Below are 19,816 nucleotides of genomic sequence, written 5' to 3' on the forward strand. Positions count from 1 at the left end.
CCCAAGAGGTTAATAAGTATTTCTGATCCAATCAGTGCGTCGTATAACCTTCAGTCCTTGTGGGAAATGGCTACTTCCTGTGTTATGTCTTGATTAGAAGAGTGGTTACCAGTTTAGAAGTGCGTTAACATATGAAAAACATGAATGAGTATACGTTTGATGATGACGGCAACCCCATCATGCGGACTTTTGGAGCTCCACATAAGAACTTATTTGCAGATGTCGAGGATATCACAAATATTTTCGATGTCGATGGCGATGGTTTCGATGTTACCCTCTCGATGGCGGAGGCGACTCTCAGCTGGATAAGTGTCAATCCAAACAGAGGTATCGTATCTTACACCAATTTTATTAACAATAATTTATCCCTGTAACACAATCTAGTATTTCCACATGGAAGACTTCTGTTTCATTTTGTTTTCTAAGCCTCAACAGACTATTCTGATATCGTGAATATTTTGTTATTTTAAGCATTGTACTATTAGCGGCTTAAAAAAAACACACTCACAGTGTGAGAATGAGTCATATTTATTGAGAGGACTTAAAAAGGAGAGACTAACAATCGTTAAGAATATAGCTAACTGAAATACTCTTACAAAAGATTGCATTCTTGATTTCCATTTTTTGATGGAGCAATGTGTGGATAATTACTGCATGTATCATATACTGATTGTTATAAGAGACGGGACTTTTATAGGCATTGTCTATTGTCCAATCTCGGTTAAATCTTTTTGAATTAATAAGATATTTTGTAATGAATAACTTACTTTTATATCAGAAGAGGCATAACACTGCTAATTCATTAAGTTATTAATGTAATCTAGATGGTTCCTTGACCTGCAAATTGTAATGCTTTTTTTCTGTATCTGGCTGTTTCTTAATAGAGATGAGGGGGCCTATCAATCAACTCTTGCATGTCTATCAACAGACTTTAAACATAATATATCCAAATCAGATTTCAAGGGTTCTGTACATTGTTACCATTTATGTGCATTATGGAGCATCATTATCTCAACTTGTTTTTATATGCCTGTCAGAAAGAAGGGTCATAGGCGCCTGCAAAGTTCATGGGAGGTAGGTCACTACTCACAATGGAGTCCACAAATCAACTATAATTTGGTTAGTTTTACATCTCAACACCATGGGGAGAGTTGATGACAGACCGAGATCCAGTCATCCATGGGAAAGGTTGCAACATCAACTAAGGTTCATTTTGCTTGCCCACTTGTGTGACAGGTTAACGGCAGCTGAAACAGCATAAAAACCCATAGGTAACTGAAGCCATCAAATTCACCTAAAAACTGTGAGAAGAAGACTGTCACAGGCAAATTTACACCCACATTGCGAGTACAGCTCAACTTTGATCAGGCCATATTGGTTGATGGCACATGTGCCCAGATTTTTTTGATGGAGATCCATGACCTTCATGGATGAATATTGGTTCTGGTTATTTCAATCAGATGGCTGTCAACGTGCCCGCATCAAGGAGACTGTCTTGTAGACACTTGTGTTTTGGAGCATGACAGATTTATGGGTGGTTCAGTAATGTCTTGGGGAAGAAGTTTCCATGGTTTAAAGACACCTTTAGTGATCATTAATATGAATTTAACAGCTGTATGCAATCAAGATGAGATCCTGTTGTTTCTTTCATTATGAGGTACCATTTGACCTTTCATCAGGATAGCACTAGGCCACTCATTGCAAGAGTTTATAGGGACTTTCTGATAGTCGATGTCCTTATGAACTCTGTGGAACTTAGAACTAGATATGTTTAAGCTGTTTGGGGAGGGCACACACAATATTACGGATAAATCTGACAATCTACTGTTATTTCAACTTTATGTACATTAGGGTAACCCTTATTTTTATAATTTCTTCTACAAGTTGATCTGGCTATAATCTAAGATAATCTGATTTACAGTGTAATCACACCGGAGATTCTTGTCAGATCAACCAATTTTTACAATAGGTACATCAATATTAACTTATATAAACACAAAGGATATTTAGTGGATTTGGAATTTAAAATTTTGATTTTGATTTTGATTTGATAGCAATGTTTTTGGATATAATGGAGACAGCTAGATCAGTGATTAAACTCTTAGCATGCCAAAATGTTTAGCAGAAAAGGTACTGCATACTTTTTTTCAAATCTGTTATCCAAATGTTTCAAGAGTACAGATTAAGTAGATAAAAGCAGTAGGACTTTCAGCAGCATTTCTTCTGTGACATTTTGTCATTGCCTAATGATATACACGGTTGTCAATGAAACTGAGATCATTATTCATTTCAATGCTTCCACTAGGGGTCAAAGTCAGGACCTATAAACTCTGTCTTCTTTACTACTCTTATGCTCTGAAGATTGAAAATAGTGTAACCCTGGTAAAATACTAGCCGCAATATACCACTCGGCTAGAGAGAACTTCTCTTTAGCTCGATTGGTTGAGCGTCAGACTAGTAAGCCAGGGGTCCTGGGTTCTATTCCTAGCGGAGGCATTGAAATAAATAATGACCTCTGTTACATTGGCATCCGTGTAGGAACCTGGGAATAGTACTTAGCCTTGCCCCACCAGTATCACTGTAACCCCTGGAAACTCGAGGACAAGTTATTTCCTGGAGGAGGAGTATGTAACCCTGGTAAAATACTAGCCGCAATATACCACTTGGTTACAGAGAACTTCTCTTTAGCTCGATTGGTTGAGCGTCAGACTAGTAAGCCAGGGGTCCTGGGTTCTATTCCTAGCGGAGGCATTGAAATAAATAATGACCTCTGTTACATTGGCGTCCGTGTAGGAACCTGGGAATAGTACTTAGCCTTGCCCCACCAGTATCGCTGTAACCCCTGGAAACTCGAGGACAAGTTATTTCCTGGAGGAGGAGTATGTAGCCCTGGTAAAATACTAGTCGCAATATACCACTTGGCTAGAGAGAACTTCTCATCAGCTTGATTGGTTGAGCGTCAGACTAGTAAGCCAGGGGTCCCGGGTTCATTCCTAGCGGAGGCATTGAAATAAATAGATTTAAACAGGCAGGAAGTGTGAACAACAACGCTGTATACTCTTACCCTCAGTCTATGGAGTACATACTGTAAGCCAGCACCTCACCCTCTGGGTTCATACTAGTTACACATACGTACTTTATACTATAGATTACATAGACTGATAAATGATTTCTTCATTCTGTAAGCAGAATTTCACATGATTTCAGTCACTATGTGAGGCTTAGTTAGTTTATATATACCTAATGAAAGTTGTGATTTGACATGAAATTGTTGTAAATTCAAGTGGGTTTTTTAAAAATATGGTTTTTGTTCATCTAACCTACAATGTTACTCCTTGTGACATGATCAATACAAGCCAGGTAACCAATCGTACCTTAAACACCCAAGATCTCGGCCTTGATATACAGGTATCAATTATTCAACACTATCATACCTAAGTATTCTACAGCATTTCCGCCAGGATGTAGTCTATCAGCTAGCTGGTTTACATAGGAAAGTAAATAGCTGAATGAATACAATGGAAGAAAACGACAAAACAGAAGGCAATAGAATATGAAAAAAATGTTTCATCTCTTACATTCTAAGTTATTTTCAACACCCAGGTGCTTGTCAGTGTTCACCAAATTGACAGATGTATCAAGCTTTGGGCTAAGAAAAATACAGGTGTTTCTTCGATCAGGTTTTTAAAGATTTGTATACCATTATCCAGTAATAGGTAATTAGTCTAGCCTGCCCAGAACTTCTCTATCAGGTATGAAGATAATGATGACACAATACATGAAATATTTGCAGGTGATGAGAGATCAAGTGGACAGATCAAAACAAAAATTCATTGATTAAAATTATTGTTTAGTTTTGGTGTACATGTCACAAGGGCATGACGTACCACAGTTGTTTAAGATTTTATAAGTAGAATAATCAAAACGTGAGAGAATAAAATGGAGTTTAGGCTGTAATTTTTCTGATATTACTTCGAAGATGTCAAAGAATGTGCCTGTACAAACATGTTTTAATCTTCTCCTGTTCCACATTCTCATTTGTGCTAGTACAGCTGTTTATCAGTAAATATATCCAAAGCTGATGTTAAATTATTGGTGGGCAAATACATATGCTGAACTTACAGATGTATATATATATATATAAATCATCAGATCTGTTATAGTTATAGCAGTGTCATTAATAAAATTTCACTTACAAATTTATCTTGGCTGTTTACTCCTCTACAGTAAGCACTTAACATTTTTAAACTGTGTCAACTTGACTAACAGAGAGGGTAGGTGTTAATTTCCATGCTCATGCAGAACTGGAGAAGTGAACTGTTCTTGAAGATAACTTCTGTAAATATTAATGTATACATAAAGGTCTGGTTTTGTAGTGAAATATGCTTGAAAATTCTTGCTCTAACCTAAAAATTAATCCCTTTAGATAGAGGTCAAGCTGTGTCCGAAGTTTGCTGACCAGTGATCATGATATATAGAAGAACTGACCATCTACTGGTACCTGATTTACAGGCCTTTTATCATGATCTGTGTACACATTTAATCACTTTATGAGGGACTTGATCAACCTATTTATAGCACTCCTCCTGTGGTTGTGAAAACCTGCAGTAGTGAAATGTCAAACTGTCAGTTATATCTGGACAGGATCTGTATTTGTAATTATGTCTGAAATGTTACAGAGTAGTTTTATGGTTCATAAAATGGGGAATTTATAAATATTTTAAGGTGTGTGTCAAGGAAAAATGCTGCACATAATTAAAAAAATATTTTATATAATTTGTATAACTATTTCATATGAGTTGATATGTTGATAATGTTTTTGAGTTTTCCAATGATTTTGAAAATACTGTTTATGGGGTTAAATTTTAGGTTTGTTCAATGTTTTCGCCCCTGGTCAGCTCAAAGGAATATATGGACTATCATCTTCTCAATTTCAAAGAAAACAGTTTATAAAAGTACATAGATGATGTTCAGTGGATTTCTCTTTGATATCATATCAATACTTTATGAATATGACAGAATATATATATTTCACGAGTGCAAAGCACCAATGAAAGTTAAATGTAGCTATATTTTGTCATACAAGTTTTTATCAAATCAATGAAATTCTATATTTCACCGGCAAAATTGTGATATAAGCAGGTAGTAAAAAGCAAAGATCAATGAACACCTAGTAGTGAGATACCTTATTTCTGGATCATGCATAAGTCATGTATTAAAAGTAATACACATAGAATGTGACCAAGTCTGTAGGTATAGTCCTACCAAGTACATGTAGAATGTTACCAAGTCTGTAGGTATAGTCCTACCAAGTACATGTAGAATGTTACCAAGTCTGTAGGTATAGTCCTACCAAGTACATGTAGAATGTTATCAAGTCTGTAGGTATAGTCCTACCAAGTACATGTAGAATGTTACCAAGTCTGTAGGTATAGTCCTACCAAGTACATGTAGAATGTTACCAAGTCTGTAGGTATAGTCCTACCAAGTACATGTAGAATGTTACCAAGTCTGTAGGTATAGTCCTACCAAGTACATGTAGAATGTTACCAAGTCTGTAGGTATAGTCCTACCAAGTACATGTAGAATGTTACCAAGTCTGTAGGTATAGTCCTACCAAGTACATGTAGAATGTTACCAAGTCTGTAGGTATAGTCCTACCAGCCATTACATCTGGGTTCCAACCCTCCTCCTTGATTTCAACGCTACTGCAGGGTGGTGGTAGTTGAGGCTGTGTTGCATTGCTGCAACGTAACAAGACTATATGGCTGATCATCAGCGCCATTCAGGGTTAGTTCCACCATGGTCAATATATGTCCTGTCCATTGATTTAAATTAGTGGTTCCATTTTCGTAAGTTGCAATACACATTATGGCTGTGTATGATAATACAAAATGTATCAAGAGTCTGTTAAATTGTCCCTGTTTTATATTTAGGTATTTCCTTTCGCAATTCAAACAACGAAATTGTATTAGCTAGTTTTTCTGTTCACACACATGAAGATCTTTTTTGTGTTTTCTTCAGCTCGAAAATCCAAGGGAAAAAGATTATCTCTATTCAAGTACGATCTTCTAATCCCAGCCATTACCTGGGTTCCAACCCTCCTCCTTGATTTCAAACTGCAGGGTGGTGGTAGTTGAGGCTGTGTTGCATTGCTGGACTATAAAAAGGGTTAGTTCCACCATGGTCAATATATGTCCTTCCATTGGTGTGAAATTGTCCCTGTTTTATATTTTGGTATTTCCTTTCGCAATTCAAACAACGAAATTGTATTAGCTAGTTTTTCTGTTCACACACATGAAGATCTTTTTTGTGTTTTCTTCAGCTCGAAAATCCAAGGGAAAAAGATTATCTCTATTCCGATCTTCTAAGTCTGCCCTCCCAAACACGGAAACACTGGAACTTCACCATGTTCTTGGTGTGAAAATAAAACGTCGAAAAAAGGGTCGGAAGGACGGTGATGGAATGTGTCTAGGATTTATTGTATACACGTATGAATGCTTTGGACCAAACACGTTACGAGAAAGGGTTATAGAATTTGAACATCCTAGTGAAAATCTGTGTACAAAGTATAGCGAAAGGATATCCAACTACATCAGAGGTGAGTTTATTGTAATTTCTTGTTTTCTGTGTATTGATTGATTTTCATAGAGAATTAGTCATTATTTTGATTGTTTATTGATTCTCAAGTTCTTGTTTATTTAGAGACTTTCAAACTTCCTGATATTACAGTCAGTTTAGTTATTCACGTCCATTTGTTACCTTAGTGTTACTACACCATTCCTTAGCCTTCCATCAGAAACAAAAAAGGTGAAGATAGGATTAATTAGGTAGCTGTTGAAGAACAGTACTTCAAGGACATAGAGACTTTGCACGAATTCCCAACCTCATAGTCCATATGTAGATTAAAAATATCAATAAATTTTACATATATATGAACCACGAAGTTAGGAATTGAAGTTGTTTCATAACTCACATGCACTGTGCTTAAGGACTCAAATGGAAAAGTTGACAGGATTGCTATAAGGAAATTTAGCTGTGAAAGTCTTAAATGTGTATTTGAACTGTTCTTTAAGTGTTAACTGTGCCGTTGGACCATTGATACTACTTATACTTAATAACACAAGCATTGTTAACAGCTCATATTGAATCTTTGAGTAAATAGTTTGTGTGTAAAAATCTCCACATGAAATTCAGTCAGTTTGTATTCTCACATGTGATATTTTCAGAACTTCCTGGTCGACCACAGTCAGTGAAGCTGTTTATGCAAATTCTAGCCGGACATCACTTGAGTAAAGAGTTATACAAAAACAAAGTCTTGCCTCTGCTTCAAGCAGCAGGTGTTGATGTAGATTGTGTGGGTAGGTTGTCATCATTTTATACACATATTGGTATCGCATCTTCAAAGTCAGAGGGATTGTGGTGTTTACCTTGTCCATGTTTCCCCTTGTAGTTTCCATACTTGTATGTTACAAGGTACATTATGGTAAGGTGATGACCGCTGTCCACTACTAACATTTTTTAGATCTCTGTGACCTCTACTTGACCTTTCAAGTTTATTTCAATATTAACTGATAATTCTGAAGAGTCAATAAAATCTTGTTAATTTATGCATACAGATATGTCTAATGATACTCAGACTTGCATAGATACAAAATGGTCATGTGATTTGTTGCATACTTATATAAAATGAGGTCACCATGACCCAAGTTTGATATTTTTCTCCGTAAAGACTCACATTCAGTAAAATGACAATACTTCAAGTATTTCTCATCAAGTTTTTTATCGTGTACATCAGACATAAAATTTGGAATGTTATGTTGTTATGCCTGACAGTATATGTTGGTGTTAAAAAAGTAATTTCTCTCATATTTTGATAAATATGCTTGGTTATTTTATAAATGAATTAGAAATATGTTGTAAACATTTATTTAAATTTCCCTTCATCAGACAAATATCTAATATATCAAAACGTTTTAAGGCCTTTCATCATTTCAAAGAGTTTTTGATGACAAGTTGACATGTTGAATTATTAGATGTAAGTAAGAAGTCCATAATATTTGGGTCATTTAATATTTTTTCCCAGAAAATACTAACACATCTTACCTATATTTTACATAGTAATTCATTGTAATATTAAGATGTAATGTAGTGTATTTTGAAGTGTGAATCCAGTATTCTTGTATTCTTAAGGTCATTTAAGGTCAAGGTCAAATTTTTGTTATGCTCTCATAACATTTGATGAATATCAGTATTATTGTCACTTGTAAAGTAGCTTGAGCACTTTGTCCCTTTATTTGATCATTAGAGTATTTTCAAAAGAAAAAAGGAGGTGTCAGATATCTATAGGGGAGATAGAGTTAAATAAGCCTGACATAAAAAAGGATATAATCGTTATATGCTTACTATGAAATATATGTCTTTTTTTCCAGAAATACAACATTCTGAATATATCAAACAAGAAATGGTGCACATCAATTTGGATGATTATGACTGGTGAGTACAGTATACGGAATAGGGTCTCAAGTGTGCATTTAGTATGTCTACCCAACCAAACTGAAGTTTTGTTAGAGATTTTAAAAACAGGCTTTCTTTACAAGAATCAACATTCTTGTCAACAACAAAAATCATCAAATAATATTTAACAGTGACTGGGAGTGTTGTAGATGTTTAATGAGTTCATCTTTCTGACAACAGTGACTAGGGGTGTTGTACAAGTTTAAAAAGATCCTCTCTCTGACAACAGTGACTAGGAGTGTTGTACAAGTTTAACAAGATCATCTCTCTGACAACAGTGACTAGGGGTGTTGTAGAAGTTTAACAAGATCATCTCTCTGACAACAGTGACTAGGGGTGTTGTAGAAGTTTAACAAGGTCCTCTCTCTGACAACAGTGACTAGGGGTGTTGTAGAAGTTTAACAAGATCCTCTCTCTGACAGCAGTGACTAGGAGTGTTGTACAAGTTTAACAAGGTCCTCTCTCTGACAACAGTGACTAGGGGTGTTGTAGAAGTTTAACAAGATCATCTCTCTGACAACAGTGACTAGGGGTGTTGTAGAAGTTTAACAAGATCCTCTCTCTGACAACAGTGACTAGGGGTGTTGTAGAAGTTTAACAAGGTCCTCTCTCTGACAACAGTGACTAGGGGTGTTGTACAAGTTTAACAAGATCATCTCTCTGACAACAGTGACTAGGGGTGTTGTACAAGTTTAACAAGATCATCTCCCTGACAACAGTGACTAGGGGTGTTGTAGAAGTTTAACAAGATCATCTCTCTGACAACAGTGACTAGGGGTGTTGTACAAGTTTAACAAGGTCCTCTCTCTGACAACAGTGACTAGGGGTGTTGTAGAAGAAGATCCTCTCTCTGACAACAGTGAAGGTCCTCTCTCTGACAACAGTGACTAGGAGTGTTGTAGAAGTTTAACAAGATCATCTCTCTGACAACAGTGACTAGGGGTGTTGTAGAAGTTTAACAAGATCATCTCCCTGACAACAGTGACTAGGGGTGTTGTAGAAGTTTAACAAGATCATCTCTCTGACAACAGTGACTAGGGGTGTTGTACAAGTTTAACAAGCTCATCTCTCTGACAACAGTGACTAGGGGTGTTGTACAAGTTTAACAAGATCATCTCTCTGACAACAGTGACTAGGGGTGTTGTAGAAGTTTAACAAGATCATCTCTCTGACAACAGTGACTAGGGGTGTTGTGTACAAGTTTAACAATGTCCTCTTTCTGACAACAGTGACTAGGGGTGTTGTACAAGTTTAACAAGATCATCTCTCTGACAACAGTGACTAGGGGTGTTGTAGAAGTTTAACAAGATCATCTCTCTGACAACAGTGACTAAGGGTGTTGTTGACTTTTATTGTAGAATTTCAATAGGATCATCTGTTTGTGTTTTAGCATTGCTTGTATGGGAGGCGATGGTACAGTCAACCAAGTGGCTACAGGTTTGATGAACAAGATTCAGGCAATTAATGATGTGGAGATCAAGTACGGCTTCACCCCAGTCGCCTGTAATGTTCCTCTGTGTATCTTTCCAACAGGTGAGATTTTGTCCTGGTCTGTCCTGCCATTATGGAAATGATTAAAAATTTCAGAATTATCTCCATTTTCATTGACCAAAGAGATTAAGTACTGTGCTTTTTGCACCTGAGGTTAAATCTTATCTTGTTTACTGAAGGAAGCACATCTTAAGTGTATGCACTGTTTTTTTATCCGAATTGATTGGAAATAGTAAATTGGTTAGAATTAATTGTGGTGAAGGAATAGAAAAAAATGTTATCTTAGATATGAAGAATGTGGCCAAAATAAGGGAACAATGAGAAAACAAATGTTAATTTCAAGGAAAGGAGAAAATTAGATATGAGAAATTGCAGAACTTTGATTACAAAGTGTGAAGATCCAGTATTTTTGCAGGAACAACAAACCAGATTGCTGGATCTGTCCTTGGTATTGGTGATACTGTTACGGCAGCTATTCATATGATTCTAGGTGAGACATCGTCGTTTGTTAGTCTTTATAATCACAATCAATAGCTACATTTACCAACACTTAGTTTTCTCCCTAAATACCTGGGTTACAACTTCAGACCTATATATATGTAATTAACTTTCGGTGATTTTCGGGTATCATGATTCTAGGTGAGACATCGTCGTTTGTTAGTCTTTATAATCACAGTCAATAGCTACATTTACCAACACTTAGTTTTCTCCCTAAATACCTGGGTTACAACTTCAGACCTATATATATGTAATTAACTTTCGGTGATTTTCGGGTATCGTCGGTTAGCATGTGATACACGCACGGGTAGAGTGGGGTAAGGTCATTTCGACGCGCGTTACTCGTCAGGTTCAGACGTGTAAACTTAAAAAAAAAAAAGAAAAATGCTGTGAGTGTGTATAATATAATATACGGGCAGAATAGCAAAAGCATTGACATTGTTGTGGTTGTATGAACGAATTGTGGTAATTAAAAGAGTAGCGAGTATCCTTCCATTCCTTGTGTTGTAGTTTCTTTAGAAAGTAATTAATTTATATTCAGACAAAGGGAGAATATAAACAAATTTTGTGTAGCTGATATGAATATCTTTGTTGATGTATTTGACTTTCAGCAGAGCTCTCAGCTACAGTATTTATCTTCATTTATTTGATTGTGGCAATTTAAACCTTGATAGAAGGCTCCTCATTTCACTTGTCATGTCCTTTTAAGGATTAATCCTCAGTATAATTGTCTGCCCTCTTCAAAATGTCAAAATTTGTTACCATGACAAATGACCAGTGTGAAGCGAACTTATCTTCTAACTTATTCTATTTGAATTACCAACTTGAAGGAAATGCTCCAAAATGCACTGTATTATGTTTCCAACATGATATTTTGTACCAGCTGTTTGACACTTATAAGTGTTTTAAATGTGTGTTATCTATCAAACAGGAAGTTGATATGAGTATTAGAGGCCATTATTTATACCAATGTCTCTGCTAGGACTTAGAATGATAACTTATCGTTAACCGTTAAAGATGAAAAGGTTAAACGGTGATATGTAGGCTTTTATTTTTGACAGGTAACTACAGACAGGTGGATATATGCTCAGTTTATTATGAGGAGAAGTTGTTGAAGTGGTCATTTATATCCCAATACGGCTTTGCAGGAAATGTGCTTAACATGTACAATCGATATAAACCGAAGTTGGGTGTCAAAGGTCTGGACGCTGCAGTGTTAAAATCACTCACCAAGTCAAAACTGAGGTAAGAGGATGGTTCCATGTATGACTTTAGTATCCTAAATCTCAGGCACTGGACTTTGATTGGTACAAAACCTACTGTACACATTCTGATTGACAGCCTATATACATGTATTGCAGCTATTTCAGTAAGAATTATGTATGATTCAATTCAATCATACGTATTCATGTTAGTAATTCAAATATATAGCCCATGTTATTTCATATGAAATGATCCTGATCTGACACTTTCTGTTGTAAGTTAACGTCATGGTGATTTAAAAGATCAGAAAGTATCTACAAGCACCAGTATCAACAGAATGAATCTAGTCTGTGTTTCTGTGAATCTCCATGATAATTTCAGAGGTACTTTCAGAATAATTTATATTTCCTCCAAGTAAGCCAGAATAGCTAAATTTACAACTGAATACAAGATATATTTCTTACTCATACTCAAGGATATTTTATTCAGCATTGTAATAATGCAAGAAGTAATTTTAACACTACTTTTCAAAGGCTAAAAGTACATGTATGTATTAATCTTCAAGCATTTCTGATACAATGAATTGGGAAAAAGTACTTCTCTCTTGCAGGCCGTATGAATGTGAGGTTGAGTACATTCCAGCAGACCCCTTACCCCACGCTGGAGATAAGAATATGGACAATGAGTTCTTAACTTGTAGGACAGGGTAAGTGCCTTTCTTTGTTTATACATGTAAAGGGGTATCGAATTTAGGTAAAAGTATAGTTGTTGCTTGATGGCCCCAGGCTTTTAATGAGAGGCAGGCATATACAAGGGCTGATTGATAAGTTGTGAACCTCATGTTTAAGGGTTTAACTTTTTGCAGACATATTGCAATATTTTGTTCAACATAATCCCCTTCAGTATCTATACACTTTTATGAGTGATGTTTAAGGGCCTCAATGCCATTTTCAAAGAAATGCTTGTCTTGACAGTTCAGAGAGTCCTTCTCTTCATGTCTGATATCATCATCTAACTGAACGTGGGTTTCAGAAATGGCCTTTTCCAATTTTGTCTGATGGAGCGAGATTAGACAAATAAAGCAGATGCGCAATTAATTCAAAGCTGCAATTGTGGCAGCCTTGACAATGACATGGTGGAAAAACCTTTTCTGAGTTTTCAGCGGCACTTGAGTTTAATAATTTCTCTTAATTGCCAAAGAAATGATGCATAATATGTTCCATTCATTGTGTGTCCCTTTTGCAGATAGTCTACTATCAGAATACTTTTAGCATCTTATATAACCGGTGCCATAACCTTTTCAGGGGATGGAACATTCTTTTCTTTCTTTGGCGGGGATGAACCAAGGTGCATCCATTGTTAAGACTGTTGTTTGGCCTTTGGGGTGATATGATGGACCCACGTGTCATCAATAGTCACAAACCTCTACAGAAAGTTAGCAGGATCTGCCTCTAATAGGTTCAGATTAACACGCGACAAAGTCTGCCTGATGTGCTTCTGATCAACTGTCAGAAGTCTTGATGGACTGATCTTCCACAAAAAGGGAATGTATTCTTTCCTGTGAAACCCCAACTGTACTGGCTACACATCTCCCTGTTATTGACCTGTCAGCCATAAAAATATCATGGACCATATCTTAGGTTGCCATAGAGACAGGCCTTTGAGGACTGGCATTATCCCCAAGGCTCTACCTGTCATGCTTAAATTCTGCATGTAATGTTGGTACAAATATCCTTACATGCTAGACCTTTCTTATGATAATATTGAATCACTGTTCTTTCAGTGATTTTGTCCATTTTGCAAAAGTCACTTGCCTTGTTCACTTTAGTGTTACCTCTTCAACATAAACTGACCAAATGACACCAGTCTTCTGGTACACAGCCTTAAATAGTCAGGGAATAGTAGCACTGAAAAAGTACATCTCTGCTTAATTTCTTCAACACAAGGCTCACAACTTTCCAGTCATCCCTCGTAGTATACAATATCAGTGCTCTGTTCTGTGCTCTCCATTTCCAGATCGATGTCATATCTTGAGAACTTTTCAACAATCTGGTTCATTATTCAGTAACTACAGTTTTTTTGATATCACACTGTATTTTCCGTGATTAATTATCATCTCCTTAAGCATGCAAGGGAAAGAATTTCCTGATAAAACTACTAAATGATATGTGTGTATTCTACAGGTGTAATAGATGCTGGACAGAGGTTATTGAGGAAACTCCAAGTGTTACCCATGACACACAGGTACAAGCATTCGACCCTCTCAACACCTCCAACAACAGCGAAAGTTTCATGGGTAAGTTTAAGATCAACATGCAGGTTTTTATTGAGGATGATTACACTGGAAAAAGTAAATATGAGTCCTGCACAACAGGATTAGATCCTTAATCTAATAATTATTTCCATTCAGTGTGGATCAGATATATAATTGTTTCTATAAAGTTGATTATACCAGTCTCTTTATCTAGTCTACCATGATATACCATGACTTTGTTTTCTTTCTGCTACAGATCTAGCCAATTTAGAAAGTCCGTGGAAGACATGCAAGGGTTCATTCCTCAATGTGGGACTGTTCTGTATTCCCGGCAACGGTGAAATGGCTCCTGAGGGCTTAGATAAATTCTGTCATCTGTGTGATGGCTCCATGAATTTAATCATGGTAAAGAATACATCACGCAAGGATTTTGTTAGGTTTTTAAAACGACACAGCAATTCCAAAAATCAGGTTTGTATTTAAAATTTACATGAAGATAACATTTATTCTATTTGGCTTTGAAATGAGAGGACAGTATCATCTCAGCATCATTTTGCATTAAGGAGCAAACCATTGTCAAAAACAAATCAAATTTTTTACTGATATGATCCCTTTCCTAGGGTCCTGAATTGTTAAATGGTAACACCTTAGTGTGATTGCCTAAAATTTGCTGCCTACTTTTCTATCAAAATACAATTTCAACACTCTTATAAGCTGATTTGATAAAAAATCTTTAGTAACATTTTGACCAGATTTTACGATATTTAGATCATTTGAACACTTGAAACTTCGATATTTGAATTACAATAGGCTAACATTGTTCCTTGTAGTTTGCAATGCCATTTGTTGAGAGGGTCCGCGTAAAAGAAGTACGATTTAAACCACGATCACGGACAACATGGAACTACAAGGATCACTCTTACAGTGAGATAGAGTACAGAGAGTCTGCAGTCAAACACAGGCGTGGAACAATACAAAGTATGGATGTTCTGGAGATTGCAGATGAACGGACAACTCCCAAGCACCGTCATACACAGAGTTTACAAATGCTTGACAATATCAGTGATATTGACGATGACGAGGATGAGGACGAAGACGAGGGTATAGATGATGTTGATGATTTCTCATCAGATCCTGCCAGTAGAAAGGTAATATTATATTTAGTTATAACAAAAGGTTTATTCTAAATTATTTGAGCATTTACATTTCAGGGCTAAAAATGTGAGTTTCTACTTAGTAATTGTCTTTTGTATAAGAGAATGATGTTAAATTGATCTGACGCAGTCATTGTAAATCTGACATGGGTTACCATGTAAGTATATAACAGGTTTTTAACAACAAATTGTGAACATCTCTTTGACATATTTTTTCATTACTTTTTGAAGGGCTCTGGTGGGACTAATAGAAATTCAGCTGGAAGTAGCCGTGGATCTGCTGGTAGTCGAACAAAAATAAAAAATGGTGATGTCATCATAAATACAGCCCAGCAGGAAAAGCAGCTGGTTGGGCCTCAGTATCGGATGACGTTTGCTGAGAAAGATAAGTTAAAGAGAAAGACAAAGCAAATAAAAAAGGAAGAAAAGATAAAGGAGAAAGAAGCAGCTAAGTCTAGATCAGTGTGGAATTTAGATAATGAAATTTGCACTGAACAGGAACTCAGTTTTAGGTAAGTATTTGTTAATAATAAAGGAAACCTTGTTTTTATCCTGAAACAAAGGATGTCCTAGCGTCAACAGTTGTTGATGATCTGATCATATGACAAAATCTTGTAATACTGGGTAATTCTTTGACTGATTTTCCATAAAAGTGAGTCACATGATGTGTTGAAGATATAAAACCTTGTCAGTATATTTCACGGACTACCATGGTAATTACAATTTCTGCTTGTAAAATGGTTTTCCTTTTTGTTTACAGGGTACATCATGGCCTGATAAAAATCTCTGGCCTTGGAATATCACAGTATACGCATGTGTTCTCAGACTCTCCAGTATTCTGTCTGTCTCTGATGGGCTAACAGATATCAACACATTCTCATCAATTCTGTCTGTCTCTGATGGGCTAGCAGATGTCAACACATTCTCATCAATGTTGTGTGTCTCTGATGGGCTTACAGATATCAGCACATTCTCATCAATTCTGTATGTCTCTGATGGACTGACAGATATCAGCACATTCTCATCATATTCCTTTCAAAAGACTTGTCAAAATTATATTTCAGCATTCATTCTAAAACTGGTCTAAATATCTCACCACATCTGTGTTGTGAATATGAGATGTCATTACATATCACCTGAAATCTTCCACAAAGGATATATATTGCCACAACCTAAGAGCCATTTCCACAACATGGATGTCATTGTTAGAGACTGTCAGTATTATGTGACAATATAAAAATTGTATGATGAAATAATATCGCCGACAGCTAAGAATCTCCAATCATCAGTAAGCATATCATGTTTTGAAGTGTAACCACTATATAAAATGGGTGTTGAAAAGTGCGCCACACTGTAAGGAATTCTTGGAGTCATATTTTAAGACTTTCTTTATCTTGTCTATTGACAATGTGTAGTCTTATGTCTTAATTATTACTGTATTTATCTGTCAAAAAGCTAATGTCTGGTATCCCATCAATATTGATTGCTATTTAATAGAATTATCAAGAAATGCTATCTCGCTGTCCTGTAATATGCCCACGCCATGAGTTTTTTACAGTTGGAGATAGGCCCCTGGGCTTATTACACGATAAATACAGTTATCTTTAGTGTTCAAATCTGTCGCATAAGAAGTTGTTCACAATGAATATCATCAGTAAATCACAGGATGTCAGTAACATTTACCTGCTGACTGTCATGGTTATTTACAATTGAGCATAATATCTACCCTGTAAGAGAGGTACAATAGATCATATGATGTTATATTTTAAAAACCATTGCTGTAACCACGTTATCAATATATTCTAAGTAACGATCACAATTAAATTTTTAAGTCTACAATATAAAAAGAAATTGAAATGATCTTATCCATAAAATTACCTTTTATGGTATTTTTATTTGTTTTTCAGTTTATATATAAAATATACAAAATAAAAAAACCAGAAGTTCTCTACATTCAGAAATTTTGTATTCTTTCTTGATAAGATAAATACTGAGATGTGACCTGGTTGGCTGAAAAGGATTCAGAATTAATAAATGTTTTATTACATGTATTATGAAGATGAAACAAAAAACCGTGAAAGATTGTCGTACAATAATGATGTTGAAATCTTCATAAACATCATGTATTTTTTACTTCAGAAACTGAATACAAATATTTTAGATTAGAATTTCAGTAAGACAGTGCTTGTCTAGAATAGATTGATGTAGTTGTATTTGTTAAATGTTTTAATTTTTTGTGAGATGATAAGAAACATGTCAATGAGATGAAATTTAGAACAATACTATGCCACAAGTGTTCTTAGTTAGCATGGCCATTTTGAGAACTCACCCTGTATAATGTAACAGATGTTAAGAATGTAAGATGGTTGTGGTTTATTTATGTTGTAGGCAATGAATGTCTATTACACTTGTCATAGAGAGTGAAAATTTGTTCAAATTATACAGATTCAGATTACATTAAAGTGATTGATTGCTCAATGAACGTATATATCATAGCTGTAGGTCTTTTTTGCCATGTATAAGTATCTTTTTTTCACTCCTAAATGTTGATGGAATATCAAATCAGAAATACTGTATTAGTGCTTGAATCATTCAATTTCTACTCCAATCAAACAGGCCATATGCTGAATCACGTTGTCAGTCATATTGAGGCCATACCATTTCATGGATAAGTTAAGAACAGCCAGTTGAGAATGATTCTTGTTAATTAGAAATGCTAGAACTGATGGCTTTCCACTGCCCTTTGCTATATTGCCTAATCTCTGCCAGTTTAGGGTTCATCATTGCTTGCCTAATTTGGTGTCATTTTATTTTAAATTTTAATTTTGTTTATAATTCCCCTTTTTACTGTTCCTGGTCATCTGAAACTTTCAGCAATCATCCTTTTATCAAGAAAAATGTGTTTTTATGCCAAACTTATTTTCTAGTAGTATTGTCTCATTATTCAATGTCTCATTTCACATACATTTTTGTATTACCATAGTACAAATATCTTGATTTGTTCATTACAGCAAATTTCACAATCTATGCAAATTTAAATTATTTTGCTGAAAGCAGTGCATATCAAAGATCTTTGGTGTTATTATGACATTGTTTACTTAATTCCAAGTAATTACAAAAAATCTAAATGATTTTCAAAATATTTAGTTTAGTCTTGATTGCCAAGGTTAAAAGAATACATGATTAATCATGGGATTTCAATGAAAAGTTAGATTTTGCAAGTTCAGTACTGTAAATAATTTGTAATTTATGAAATAATTTATGAAATAATGTGTTATTTATGAAATAATGTGTAATTTATGAAATGTTGTATACACATATCAGCTTGCACTCATTCCATATACACCTGTTATATCATAATTTGATGTGTTGGTGAATTCATTTGTGTTGTGCTCACTTGTTATAAAATCATGGTACATATAATATATATACATGCATATATTTCCATGTTAAGACAATTATATTTTATATATATAGTTTTCCCATTTTAAAACCATATACTAGTTGAAGAAAATTACATTATATTTATTGAGGAATACTTTTTCAAAGATGATGATAGGAATTTAAGTATATTACTGTTTTAATTTTATGGGAATACCTTCTGATAATCTATGAATGATCTTTTTCATCTTAAGACAAGCAGTATACAAATATACATCCTAAATTTGACAGAACAGCTAGCTCTGTCCACCTCACTAGCAATCACTTCTTCTTTCCTTACTAAAGAAACCATTAACATATGGTCCTATGGTAGAATGATTTTCCCAAACATGTAAATCATGTGTGAGCAGGGATGTACTGTTTTCTAAAGCCTTCTGTCTATTCCTGAACCGTAATTGACTTATCAAAAATTCAAAGTACTTTGAAAAGACTTTTCCGATTTTAATAAATTCTTTAATATTTCTTGGACAGTAGTCAGAGAAAGCATACTACAGAATTCTTTTTCCACTAGTTTACAGTATTTAAAGATTTCGATGGAAACATAGATGCAGGTTCAATGTTTGAAGATGAATTATTGATAATATAATCATATTTAATATTGAAATTAAATGTAATGAATAGTGTGAATATTTATGAATGTAGTCCTTGTTAGATTATACAGTATTATATTATAATGGAAGGTATTAATGCTTTAATATGCTGCCTGTTGATTCTTTATTTAAACTAGATACCCTATATAAAACAAATAACTGAATTTATAAATGTTGTAAATTTAAATATAAGTATAACTATAACCTCAGAATTTGTAAAATGAGTTTAAGATACAATTGTTGAATAAAGTGATATTGAATATCATTTTCAGTGTAAAAGTGGGCAAGATCAAAGTAATGTCAAGTTCACAAAAATAGAGCAAGGGTATATTTAACTTGGATTATTGTAGTGCTCTTCCTAAAGGGATCAAAATGCAGAAAGTGAAATTTAATTAGTGAAAATAAGTGACTGTAATCGTTGTTTGTAGTATACAATTAATTTCTCAACAATGGTAGAACTTTTGCCTCTTTATCGACATGGATTTTCAGCGTCCTCCTTTAATTCATTTCCTAGTAATTACAAAACATTTTTCAGCTTTATGGTTGAATTTTGTTAAGTCTTAACTTGATTTTTGAAGTTGCAATCTCCTTTTGGAAAAACTATATAATGAACTCTTACATCTGCTAAATATATACCAAAATGATCATTTAAAGTCTGCTAGAACCAG

At 34.9% G+C, this 19,816-nt stretch overlaps 1 protein-coding gene across 1 annotated transcript; it reads left to right on the plus strand.

The window, feature by feature from the left end:
• Positions 1 to 140: 140 nt before the first annotated feature.
• Positions 141 to 15,977, plus strand: LOC132562739 (ceramide kinase-like protein). Its single transcript, XM_060227498.1, has 13 exons — positions 141 to 327; positions 6,326 to 6,601; positions 7,230 to 7,361; positions 8,433 to 8,496; positions 9,908 to 10,050; positions 10,424 to 10,498; positions 11,568 to 11,751; positions 12,320 to 12,415; positions 13,893 to 14,005; positions 14,220 to 14,434; positions 14,794 to 15,111; positions 15,349 to 15,629; positions 15,878 to 15,977. Exons 1-13 carry the CDS (start codon positions 141 to 143, stop codon positions 15,975 to 15,977), a joined length of 2,184 nt encoding a protein of 727 aa, XP_060083481.1.
• Positions 15,978 to 19,816: the final 3,839 nt, after the last annotated feature.

This window comes from Ylistrum balloti, unplaced genomic scaffold, assembly GCF_031769215.1.
Source record: "Ylistrum balloti isolate Yb309-2 unplaced genomic scaffold, AGI_CSIRO_Ybal_v1 Utg371496, whole genome shotgun sequence".
In the NCBI taxonomy this organism is placed as follows: Eukaryota; Metazoa; Mollusca; class Bivalvia; order Pectinida; family Pectinidae; genus Ylistrum; species Ylistrum balloti.

What these genes read in the sequence shown, in the direction of transcription:
- LOC132562739 (XM_060227498.1), top strand. Translation starts at nt 141, where the DNA reads ATGAATGAGTATACGTTTGATGATGACGGCAACCCCATCATGCGGACT. An exon ending in AGCTATTCATATGATTCTAG is followed by an intron (nt 10,499 to 11,567) that starts GTGAGACATCGT and finishes TATTTTTGACAG; the next exon opens with GTAACTACAGACAGGTGGAT. An exon ending in GAACAGGAACTCAGTTTTAG is followed by an intron (nt 15,630 to 15,877) that starts GTAAGTATTTGT and finishes TTTTGTTTACAG; the next exon opens with GGTACATCATGGCCTGATAA.